General features: G+C 44.5%; 1 protein-coding gene across 11 annotated transcripts in view; it reads right to left on the bottom strand.

The window, feature by feature from the left end:
• The window catches only part of TPK1 (thiamin pyrophosphokinase 1), a 245,844-nt gene extending 233,617 nt beyond the window's left edge, over positions 1 to 12,227 (bottom strand). For 5 of the 11 annotated variants that reach the window (XR_792765.3, XM_010708246.3, XM_019613666.2 and 2 more), the window contains exon 1: positions 11,740 to 12,226. Coding sequence is in view for 10 of the 11 variants with exons in the window: in XM_010708246.3 (XP_010706548.1) it covers positions 11,740 to 11,782 (43 nt within the window). In the remaining variant the exon portion in view is untranslated. Of the gene's footprint in view, positions 1 to 11,739 lie in introns of all 11 variants that reach the window. The other 6 variants (XM_010708241.3, XM_019613665.2, XM_010708247.3 and 3 more) reach the window with 3 other exon arrangements.
• Positions 12,228 to 12,284: the final 57 nt, after the last annotated feature.

The following is a 12,284-nucleotide window of genomic DNA, read 5'->3' as shown; positions in this document are numbered from 1 at the left end:
CTTCCGGGCTGCAAGCGCACACTGCTGGCTCATGTCCAGCTTCTCCTCCACCAGGACCCCCAAGTCCTTCTCTGCGGGGCTGCTCTCAAGGAGTTCTCCCGGTCTGTACAAATATCTGGGATTGCCTCAGCTCAAGTGCCTCTCAGCTCAAGTGCCACAACCTTGGAGGCTGTGGATGCCCTTTCCCAGAGACATTCAAAGGCCAGGCTGGATGTGGCTTTGAGCAACCTGGTCTACTGGGAGGTATCCCTCCCTATAGAAGGGGTGTTGGAACTAGACGATCTTAAAGGTCCTTTCCAACCCAAACCTCTGATTTTGTGATCTTATTCTGTAACTCTGATATAATTTTAGGATTTGGTGCTTATACTAGCACATTTCAAACCTGAAACTCATTCATTTCATGTTTCACTCTCACAGGAGTCTGGCTATTAACTTCTATCATGTAAGGGAGTCCATAGGATGAGTGATAAAATGTCACATACAATGAGGAAAACAAGTTTTAAGCCTCTGAAGAATTAAATATCTCCTTTTCTTCTCCGTCACAGCATTGTCTTTTCTAAAAATAAATGATTTGCAACATCTGTCAAATAAATTCAAATCAATGTATCACTTAGTAGCTAACTGTACTTATTTCTGCATCTTGCTCCATTTCTTTCCTGTTTGCTTTTTTGCTGTTATTACCTAAAATGACATCTGTAGTAACAGCTTACTTTAGAGTGACAGCAGAAAAAGCCCCATTCCCTTTCCTAGGGAAAACAAAAAATATCCAAGAACACATAGCTTTTGCTACTCCAGACTTCAGTAACTTATGACAGAGCAGCTTAGGAAGTATTCTTCCCGGCCCTCTCCTCCCTTACCATCTCAGTGTACTTTATTTCTGTGAAACAGTTCCAAACCACCAAGCACTAGGACCATCACAATAAACCTGATTTCCAGACATTCTTAGGTAAAGTATAACTCACAGTCTAAGCCCAGCCGCTTCTTGTTGTGAGATATCAAGGAACACATAGATTAGTAGCTCAAACTAAATACATAGCAACTGGAAAAAGGAAGAAAAATAGTTGCATAATAAAAGTATCAGTAGTTTCAAAGTCACACCTTGTGCACCAAGCCATCGTGGAGCCAGTGGTTTGCTGCACACTGTCCAAGCGCTGACATGTTTTGACAGTTCTGCCATCAATGCTGAATTTTCAAGCTCAAAAGAAACTCAGTCATCTGTCAATGCAGCACGTTTCGTAGTTTATGTAACTGCTGTAGCACAAATCGTCAGGAATGCTGTAGATGGAGGCATGCACTCTCACTGGAGATAACCGTATAACTAACAACAGAGTTAATGTTTAAGGTGGAACACATGAAACTGAATAACTAATTCCATAGTATAAAGTAGATGAGTTAACTATAAATTCCTTGTAAATGCATTTTGTTGCTGATTTTTACACTCAGAAAACAGGAGACTCCTACTGAAGGAAAGTTTCTTCTTAATGTTTGCCCCTTTTGCAATCAAAAGTAGGTTCCTAGAAATCTTCTGTCCCTATCTGTATGGGTACACATCTGCTTCTCATCAATAATCTGTAAAAACTATCAAAGAAAGAGAACCTGAAAAATTATGGATTTTTTTCAAGGTAATCTCTCTGACATCTGTAACAATTTAAATCTCAATTAGCAATACTACAGAAACTGATGAAGTACATTCTCAGAGACGTGCTTCATGCTGGTCAATTCTTCGTAACTGCTGTACATAGTTCTCTTATTTCAGAGTTATGGAGTTCCACTCCTCATACCATATTTCACACATTTGTGTGCTTTCAGTGTCATGTAATTTTGCTAAAAATCACCTTTGGACAAATACCGTTAGCAAACTGCAGAAGAAAGCATTAGCAATTTACAAACTGAAAACTTCTAAACATAAGGCAGCTGCTGCTTGTTTGAGCACACCAGCTCAAACTATAATGAACAGAGTAAAAAGGGCTGCCGAAACAGCAGGTCCTTTCCTTTCCTTCTTGATTCCCGTACAAAAAGCTCTCTCTGACCCAACATACATGACGCTTAAATATGTAACTCAATCTCCTCCACTTTTGTACAGGAAGGTCTTCGGAAGATCATCCAACCCATTCCTCAGACTCAGTGCAGAATCACAGAATGGCTCGGGTTGGAAGGGACCTCAAGGATCATGAATCTCCAACCCCCTGCCACATACAGGGCCACCAACCTCCACATTTAACACCAGCCCAGGCTGCCCAGGGCCCCATCCAACCTGGCCTTGAACACCTCCAGGGATGGACGGGGCATCCACAGCCTCTGGGCAGCTGTTGCAGCACCTCACCACTCTCCCTGTAAAGAGCCAGCATCCCCCTGACATCCAACCTCAATCTTAAAACTATTTCCCCTTGTCCTGCTATCTACCCTTTCAAAGAGTTGACTCCCCTCCTGTTTGTAGGCTCCCTTTAGGAACTGAAAGGCTGCAATGAGGTCACCCTTATTCAGAGTTATGGAACTCTTCTCTCCGAACTGAACAAGCCCAGCTCCCTCAGCCTGTCTTGTAGGGGAGGTGCTCCAGTCTCCTGATCATCTCTGTGGCTCTCCTCTGGACCCTCTCCAACAGCTCCCTGTCTTTCTTGTGCTGGGGGATCCAGACCTGGACACAGTACTCCAGATGGGGCTTCACGAGGGCAGAGTAGAGGGGGACAATCACCTCCCTGTCCCTGCTGGCCACCCCTCTTCTGATGGAGCCCAGGGTACCATTTGCTTTCTGAGCTGCAAGAGCACGCTGCTGGCTCATGTTAAGTTTCTCATCCATCAGGACCCCCCAGGTCCTTCTCTGCAGGAGTGCTCTCAAGGACTGCTCCTTTCAGCTGGGATTCCTCCGGCCCAAGTGCCAAACCTTGCACTTTGCTGTGTTGAACCTCATTAGGTTCACCCAGGCCCACCTTTCAAGCCTGTTGAGGTCCCTCTGAATGGTATCCCTTCCTTCCACCGTGTCAACCGCACCACTCAGCTTGGTGTCATCAGCAAACTTGCTGAGGGTGCACTAGATTCCGTCATCGATGTCATTGATAAAGATGATAAAGAGCACCGGTCCCAAGACAGACCCCTGGGGGAATTTCTGATTTGCATCACAAGAGCTCCGAAATCTGCTTCCAGTTCTCAGAGACTTCCTTCAGGACATGAGACTAGTCACTTGCTGCTCCATGCTGGATATACTCATCCCTTTCTTCTTCCATTAGCCTCTCCTGTCCACTGACATTTGAAGGTTGCTCCGAAAGAACTGGGTCCTATTTGTTTCCATGGAAACTAAAACACATACAAACAGCACGATCATACTATTTGATAGAGCAAATTCTCAGCTACAAAACACTATTTTTCAACGTAGTCACCATCATTTTACTAGTGATGAACAAGAGCCTACATGCCATGCACTCAAAAAATCTGCACCAGTGGAGGTGATCCACTATTTCACAGCTGCCATGATGGCACTGTTACTAGGAAAATGCTGCCCACACAATACATCCTTCTTTGGCCTGAAGAGATGGAAGTCACAAGGTGTCAAATCTGGACTATGCAGTGGGTGTGGTGAGACAGTCCATCCAAGATTGGCAATGCATTCCATGGTCTTCCAACTGCTATGTGTCCTGGCCTTACGTTGCAAGAGAAAGGTATATTGTTCTCTGGCCTGATTCTGAAAATTCTAAAAGGAGCCTGCTGCAGGGAAAGAAGACACGCAGACTTCAAACATGATTCAGTACACATTGCCCATGTGCATGTCAGAAAAACTCTCCCACTGGAGGTGCACCGTGCTCTAAGGAAGTAGATTTTCTTCTAACATTGCCGTTGCTCCCCAAACAGACAAGTGCTGTGCACTCTGCATAACCAGCCTCACACCTGGGGAAGGAGGCTGTGTCAGCACCATTGTGGTAGTTGTGGGTTTGAGATTAGAACAAAACAAAAGCAACCAAAAGTCAGGGAAGACAAAACAAATCAATAAATAGTAGATGTACTTTCCTACTGATTTGCAGCATTTTCTTGGTACAAAAATTTAATTTTGTACTATTATGACTATGTGGCTAACTAAGGCAGAAGGAAAAACTTCTTCCATAAGCTCAAATGACAAAGCTACCAACAATGGCTCAGTTTCATACAGTAGCTGCACTAATACTGATCAATACATCAGAACAATATTAATGTTCTTACATAACAGAGACACAAAATACTAGTTGAGTTTCCAATGGAAAACCTACAGACAACTTCATCCAAGGAAGACTATCTGGTATCAGTGATATTATTTTCCACAAAGGTACTAAATGAAAAAGGATGGGCTATACATCTACAGAAAGCAAAAGGACCAGGGCTATCAGTTAAATTCCTGGGTATTGTCTATGATTGCGCTGGGTAAGACCTTAGTCTTACCTGTGTAGACAAGATTCAAGCATTCCTGGTTCCCACAAAACTGAAGCATCTGCAGGACTTTTTGGGTATCTAAGAATACTGGCGATCATTTATACCTCACATAGCAGAACTGCTAAAACCTCTATATTCATTAACAAAAAAAGGTCAAGTATGGGATTGAGGTAGAACAGTACAAGAAGCCTTGCAGCAGGCAAAAATAGCTGTTAAACAGGCCCAGGCACTTGATCCAATCCTTCCAGCCAAACTAGACGTGCACATAACTCAAGAAAGGCTTGGCTGGGGGCTGTGGCAGCACCAGAGTTCTGTTCAAATCCCAAATGGGTTCTGGTCATGGAGCAGAAGAGAGATACATCATGGTTGAAAAGCAGTTATGGGCTACCTATTCTGCACTGCAGGCAGTAGAACCAAAAACTCAGGCTGCAGAGGTTATTATTAAAACAACTTTACCGACTCAGGGGTGGGTAAAAGACCTAAGCCACATTCCTTAGTCCAGGATGGCCCAATCATAAACAGTAGTGTGCTGGGTCCCCTACCTTAGTCAGAGAAGCTGCCTGTCATCATCTCCACTGAAGGAAGAACTGCAAAAGATACTTGGGCCAGTAACATCACAGTGAGACACCTAAGAAAATACTTGCCCAGAGAAGAGTCCTGTACAGGAGTGGAAATACCCTATTCCAGAAGGTACACAGATGAGTCCAGCAAAGGGAACCCAAGTAGGTGGCAAGCTGCTGCATACCATCCCTCAAGTGAAATAATATGGCTCAAAGAGGGGAATGGACAAACGAGTCAGTGGGCTGAGCTACAAGCTGTATGGATGGTGATAACTCAAGAGCCTGGCAACAGCACACTGAACATCTGCACAGATAGCTGGGCAATCTACCAAAGGCTCAAGCTCTGGATAGCACAGTGGGTCACTCAGGATTGGACGATCCGTGCTTGACCTATCTGGGGCAAAGATATGTGGGTTGATATATGGAATGTGATTAGGCACAGGACTGTACGAACATACCTCATCTCTGGACATCAACCCTTGCAGTCGCCAGGCAATGATGAAGCTGAAACACTGGCTTGAGTCCGATGGTTAGGAAGTACATCAGCAGAAGACATTGCTCAATGGAAATTATGACGTGCATGAGAGAAAACCATGTGGGCAGCAGTTAAAGCATGGGAGCTGCCCATACAGTTACCAGATATTGTCCAGGCATATCAGCACTACGACACTTGCTCACGAATGCAACAAAAACCTTGCCAGAAACTACAGCCCATCTCACTAGAGGACATAACCCACTACAGCAATGCCAGATTGATGATATAGGTTCCCTTCCTCGATCTGAGGGGGCCAGATATGCTGTATCAACACAAGATAGGGCAAGTGGATTGGTGCAAGACTATCCTGTAGCAAAGGCAAACCAAGCCTATACCATTAAAGCTCTAACTAGGTTGATGGTGTCATACAGGACTCCTGAAGTCACTGAGAGTGACTGAAAGGCATACATTTCACAGGTGCAACTGTGCAGAAGTGGGCTGAAGACTACAACATTGAATGGCAATTTCACCTGATATAGTCATCCAGCCACAGATATCAGACCAAAGGGTGTGGTACCTATGGCTAGGACATGCCCCATGCCCCGGTGCTAGTGGAGGTGTTGACTCAAGACGGAAACATTGCTTTTATCTTACCGTGGAGGGCAGATCTACCCCTCCTTGTACCAATTAAACATCTGCACGACTCCTCTTGAGGTTGTTAAGTTCACAGGATCACTGGTAGGAGCAATACCACTCCAGCATGCTCCAGTGTTCATAAGGAAACTTCATGCATTCCATGGTGGACTGCTGAACTTGTGGGAACTGACAAGCGCAAACCCATCAACTGCTACAGGTTCTTGAATATTTCTCGAGAAGGAACATCAAGTACTGGCCCAACAGAACCACAAAAAGACTGCCAACAATTGCCTTCAGCACCTTAACATCTTACATGGCAACGGCAATGGGTATTGCATGTGCATTGTGATGTACGTTGTACTCTGAGTTGCCAAAATAGAAATAGCTTACCCCTAACCTGCTCAATCATTGGTTCATGCTGTGAAGGGTTGGAGTGCAGCGGAATTGCCAGGTCACAGGCTGAAACAATGGTTGAATACAGGTGAGAAAGCATGGCTAACCTAGAGAGTTCAAGTGCAAGCAAGGCACCTGAGTGACTTGAAGGGCCGGAACCTGGATCCACGCTTCCTTGCCCTCATCTAAGTGTTAGCAACTAAGGGAGTAGCACCTCTAAGGACAGAGATTGCAACCCTCTTAAATCATCACTGGTTGTTGGAAGGGGGTGAGCCCACTTTCCTTCTTTATTACCTGTTATTGATACACAGTGCCGGTATCCCATCTGAAGGCAATGTCATTACCTACTTTTGCCATACAGAAGGCAAGCCAAATGCAGAAAAGAAAGAACAAAAATTGAGTCCACTATTTTCTTTGTTTTCTGATCCGTTCTTAATATTTTGCCCTTTGAATCCTAATATCTTTGAAGGTTTTCCTGCAGTCCTGAATACGCTTATTTGGATTAAACGATATGAAAATTTCTTATGTCTAGAATATGTCCTTATTCAATTTTTTAAATCACAGAGGAAAAAAATAAATAAAAAACTATGGGGTACATTAAGATGCCATATGGCCTATTTCTCAGCTTTAAGGTTCAATCTGCTACACCTGCTCAACTCCTCAAAGAGCATAAGCTTGAAATTCTCAACTGCTTGAAAATACCAAATAAATTCCTTTTGGACCCTTAAGTGCTTTATTATCTGTAGAAGCTGTAATGAATGTGAGGTTTGCCTATGAAGATCTAGTGACATCCACACCCATTATTGTTCTGTCTTGTTGGTTTGTCGAGTTCTTTTTAGCATCACTTCTGTCATAATCCCATCCAATATCAAGTCAGCTATTTCCTAGTACTTATTACCAGACTGGGGCTATCAGTGCACTGACATCACACAAGATTAGAAATACCATCATCTACACAAACAGCAACTGGCCTGTGTGTCTTCCTATTTCAGTAGAGCTGTGCGCATGTGTACAAAAATAATTATTTGTCTTCCTCTAATGGTTAAAGATGGCTTCCTACCCCATCCCAAACATACCTCTATACAAAGCATTAAAAACAACAACAAAGAAAAACATAACCAAAAAAATGAAGGGATTAGGAACTCCAAAACCAAACATTATGTGGGAAAAAAAAAATCCAATAGAAAGTGGTGAGGCTAACAGTGATGGTGCCTGCTAAGAGCCTTCTGTAATGCTTCACTTACTAGTAACTAAGTGCCCCTGTAAGCAACCTATCCAATAATTAGCCCACAGAACAACTGCTGATCCAGCAGAGCAGAGTAGTAAGCAGCAGGGCTTGAGACCAGGTGCTGAACTACTCCAAAAACAAACTGGGGCAGCCCAGGTAACTCTACCAAATAAATGGAGCTACTTTTTGCAGCAGTAGGTAACATTCATGTAGGAAAAAAGAAATAATAATAAATCATTTCAACTGGAAAAAGAACTATGCAATAGCCACATGGAAGCACCTGCTAACTTCACTGAGGAATTCCTGAAATAAACTAAAAGGACTAAAATCCCCAATAGCATTTTCCAGCTTTTGTGAACTCAGACACAGCTTCTGAATGATCTCATTCATCTAAAAACCTTCGCTAGTCTAACCTAACACAAAACCTGTAAAATTATGAAGCTAATCAATAACCTGGGGCTCCATCATCTTCTATACATAAGTGCTTAACATTCAACAGCCAACAATCAGGTTGATTTCCTAACCCCATAAGTGCCTCGATTTCCTGCCACAGAATTTTGTATTTTAATCTGCAGGACAGTGCAATATAGAGACCAGACAAACCTCCCATTGAAGGAACACTCAGATGGTTACTGAAAGTTGTCTGGAGGTCATTCAGTGAACAGCAAACACATCTTTTTCACCATCTCTGTTTCAACTTCCAGCCCTCAGTGTAAGAAAAACAAGATTCAAAAGAAAGTGTAAGCCTTTAAAAAGCAGCACAGTGATACAACTGTATCAGAGGTAGCTTGTTTACAGTCAATAACACTTCCACATGAAGACATTCAGTAAAACAAAGGGCTTATAGAACGAGTTTCACGAAACAGCTAACGAGGATTTGAAGAATATTCTATCCAGGAGAAGAAACCTACACCACACTGATACATTCATGTACTTTGGATAAAGATGTACAAAATCACATTTCTATTTTCACTGTTGACTACCAGATGGCATTTACAGCCAACAACCAACCTCAAATCTCCTTTCAGGACCTGAACGCTAGAAGCTGCCCTTCTGATTCCTCTTCAGCAGGTGCACTGTTACCACAACATGGAGAAGAGCATGTACCCCAGACAAAAACTGCAGCAGCATACTCATACACTTTGCATTCCCATCACTTCATCATGCTTTTGCTCCTACTATTTCTCCCTCCATCTCCCTCCATTGATGCACACATTCTGGTATTCAGCCATACTTTCTAACCACTTAATATTCCTGAGTAATCCCAAAAACTGTATTCCATGCTGTTACCTACACATCTCACTGGTGGTCCTAGAAGCTAAGACCAGCAGCTCTCACCACAGCACACTTTGTGATTGTCCTCAGTTGCAAGACTTGGTGCAGGGTAGACAAAGAGAGGGGAACCACTTATCAAACTGCCAGGCACAAGAGACTCAGTCTGGTGAGCCTTCTGCGAGGACCAGAACAAATCAAGAGGCTACAGCTGGGAGCTGCTAGATTGCAAACAGAAAAGGATGCCCTTCTGCTCCATTCCACTTGAAATAACCAATGATGAGCAGCATTTCAAGGACTGTGCAAGGTAAGAAATCACCAATTGCATTGGCAGATGAGTGGAAAATCTGGATCACAGTATGGTATGCAAAGTAAAATGTTCCCTGTGAAAATATACAGCTTAGTAAACTGGCAATCTTCATTACTGAAAAATTTCAAGTGGCATTCAGGGGCAACCTCAGAGTATTCTATGACACTATTAACACTGTCAAGCAGTCACAAGAACAGTAGACTTAGCTTCTTAAGATCATGTTATGAAATAAAACAAATTAGAAACACTTATCTCCCCTCAGAATTGCCTGAAGCACAGTCTGGGATAAGCAACAGGAGGCAACAACGCAAGACGAGGATAGAAACAGCAGGAGGGAAACAGCTAGTCACTCAAAGGAGGCCACAGAAGAAACTACATTACTCCTGAGATGATACACAGGCTGTAGCACGACATCATCTACCATGGACCTACAAACAGACATATGGCTGTGTCACAGTTTCACTCTCTGTAGCTTCCACCTGATCCTTTCAGAGCAGCACACAGAATACCAGGTTGGATTTCTCTCAGCCTCTTCACAATTTCATGAAGAAAGTAAAACAGATTTGTTTCAGTATGTAACACTCATAGCTCATTTAGACATCACTAATTTAGAGCTCAATCCCACTCTGAAATTTCACCTCATTATTCATTCTAAATTAAGTTAAGCAAATCAGCACAGCTCTGAAATGCAAAGCACATCTCTCTGTCTGTAGCACAGTGATTTTCAGCTGTGCTCCAGTTGTTTGACCAAATATGTTCTAAGTCTCTGAGGCTCTCAGCACACCAGTTTAGTATAGCAGCTTCAAATTTCTACTCCTTTGACCTAACTCAGGTGTTGCACAGGGTGACATACACAAAAAAGTTACCAAGAGCAGGTGGCTCTGAAATTTAAATTCAGATACATAATACTAGATTCCTCTGTTTTATTCTAGCTTAAGTATCAGCACTGTAATTTGTGAACAGCCTCAAAAACAGAATTCAAGTAACAGCCTCCAAACATTGCAGACAAATCTTTCATACTGTCCTTGTGATAACATGCCACTGTATTTGAGCAGGTCATTAGAAAGTGATCAGAAACACTCTATATATTGCTGTATGCTATATACATTATTAAGACAAGGTCAACAGTACTTGGAAAACCCACCAGTACTTTCCCAAGGATTCAGGAGCCCCATTTCACCTACGTGATGTGGAAAACTTTATTTCTGAGATCCCAAAGTGTGATGTCAATATATTAAAACTGATGAATTGAAAAATTATTCTGATCAGCCTTGCATGCTTTATGCAGGATAACCAATCCAAGATGCTGAGAATCATAGAATGGTTCGGGTTGGAAAAGTCCTTAAAGATTCTACAGTGCCAACCCTGCTGTCATGAATAAGGAAGGCTACTAACAACAATGAGGCTCCAGACACAGCATCACTGTATTTCACAGGCACACAGTCCTGCATAACCACATTGGTTCATACGCTTCAAGCAGCCATTTCTCCAGAAGCAGCACACTTCTCACAGCCCAGCTGAAGGCTCTGCTCTGACTGGGCTGCGGGGTATCCGCAAACTGAACAGCCTAAACCTTCAACATCAGCCAGGATAAAAAAGAGGAAAAATAAAATAAAGAACAAAAAAACACTTCCAGGAAACATATGCTAGGCCTAACATCACAGAAATGCAAGAGCAAATATTTTAGAACATAGATGGCAATAGCAGTTCTTCCCCAGGGATAAATTCTTAAGGTATCTTTATCTCAATATTACCACGTTTTCAGTAAGTAGCTATTCCTCATTTCAGACAAGATGATACCACATCACAATGAAACAAAGGTAACTCACTGAAATTTCCTTCCCACGCAAATTCTCCTTCTCTTTATAGAGAAACAGAACACTCAGTAACAGCTTAGGATAACAATAAATAAATACAGGTAAGTGAATATGAAAAAACCCAACCCACAAAGCCCTGCCTGGCAGCAGCGAGCAGGCAGCTGGATGCACGTGGTGGTTTCACAGAGCAGGAAAGGTTCAACTCAGCGCCTGAAGTCGGAGCTCTAAAGCCAAAGGCACACCAAGAAGGCAGGCCATACATCCCCTGTCAAACCTCAAACTCCAACGGAGGCCTGAGACCTGCCAATGCCAGACAGCACTGGCAAATTAAGTGAAGACAGCAATTAAACTTGAAGGCGTTTAAACGGCAGTGAATTTCCATATACGGAAGTTCACTTTAAACCCGGGTAGCACGCTCCGTTGGGCCCATCGGATCGGTCGCGCTGTTTCACTGTCAGAAGCAGCCTCTCGCTAAGAAGAACCCGGTCGGCCACGTGCTGCGCCCACGCTGCAGCGTTCCACACCCCATGCGGCGCCCGGCGGACCCGGCACCACGCTGAGGCCGTCGTCCGCCCGTGAAGCGAATGCGAGGCAAGCCACCCCAGGACTGCCCCCGCTCCGAAGGCAAGCCACGGCTGTGGAAGATACCGTACCGGCGGGCAGGAGACAGTCCAGCGGCGTAAAGACGCTCTCCATAGCCTCTCGCTGCTCACCGTGCAATACGAGCACAGAACGCCGGGCGCCCGACAGCCGCCTCCGCCGGAAGAGCCGGGCGACAGAGAGAACCGGGCACGCCCCACCTCTCCCGCCGGGGTACGGGCAGTCGGGTTCGACTCCGATGGGAGGAGCGGAAGGCGGTAACGGTAGCGCCGAGAGGATCGGTCCCCGCCGCGATCCGCCGCTCGGCGCTTGATTGAGGAAGAGGGAAGGCGGGGCGGCAGGCGGCAGAGGCTGCTGGCGGTGCGGCGCGGGCCCCGGCGGGGAGCGGCTGCGTGTGGGTTTATTCTGCTTGCGGAGCTGCAGTGAACAGTTCTGTCAAAAAAGAAACCTGGTAGACCGAGCTGCGGCTGCAGTCGTGCAGCGAGGCCTCGGCACTTTCATGCAGCCCTCGTGCTGCTGTCACGCAGCTTCGCTGCATCAGAGCCCCAGAACTTTGGATTGGGGAGTTTACAGGCTGGCTTTCTTCTTGTTTCGGATG

The sequence above is a fragment of the Meleagris gallopavo genome, chromosome 3 (genome assembly GCF_000146605.3).
Source record: "Meleagris gallopavo isolate NT-WF06-2002-E0010 breed Aviagen turkey brand Nicholas breeding stock chromosome 3, Turkey_5.1, whole genome shotgun sequence".
NCBI classification, from domain to species: Eukaryota; Metazoa; Chordata; class Aves; order Galliformes; family Phasianidae; genus Meleagris; species Meleagris gallopavo.
The sequence above is the reverse complement of the archived record's forward strand: the minus strand, read 5'-3'. Positions and strand labels throughout refer to the sequence as shown.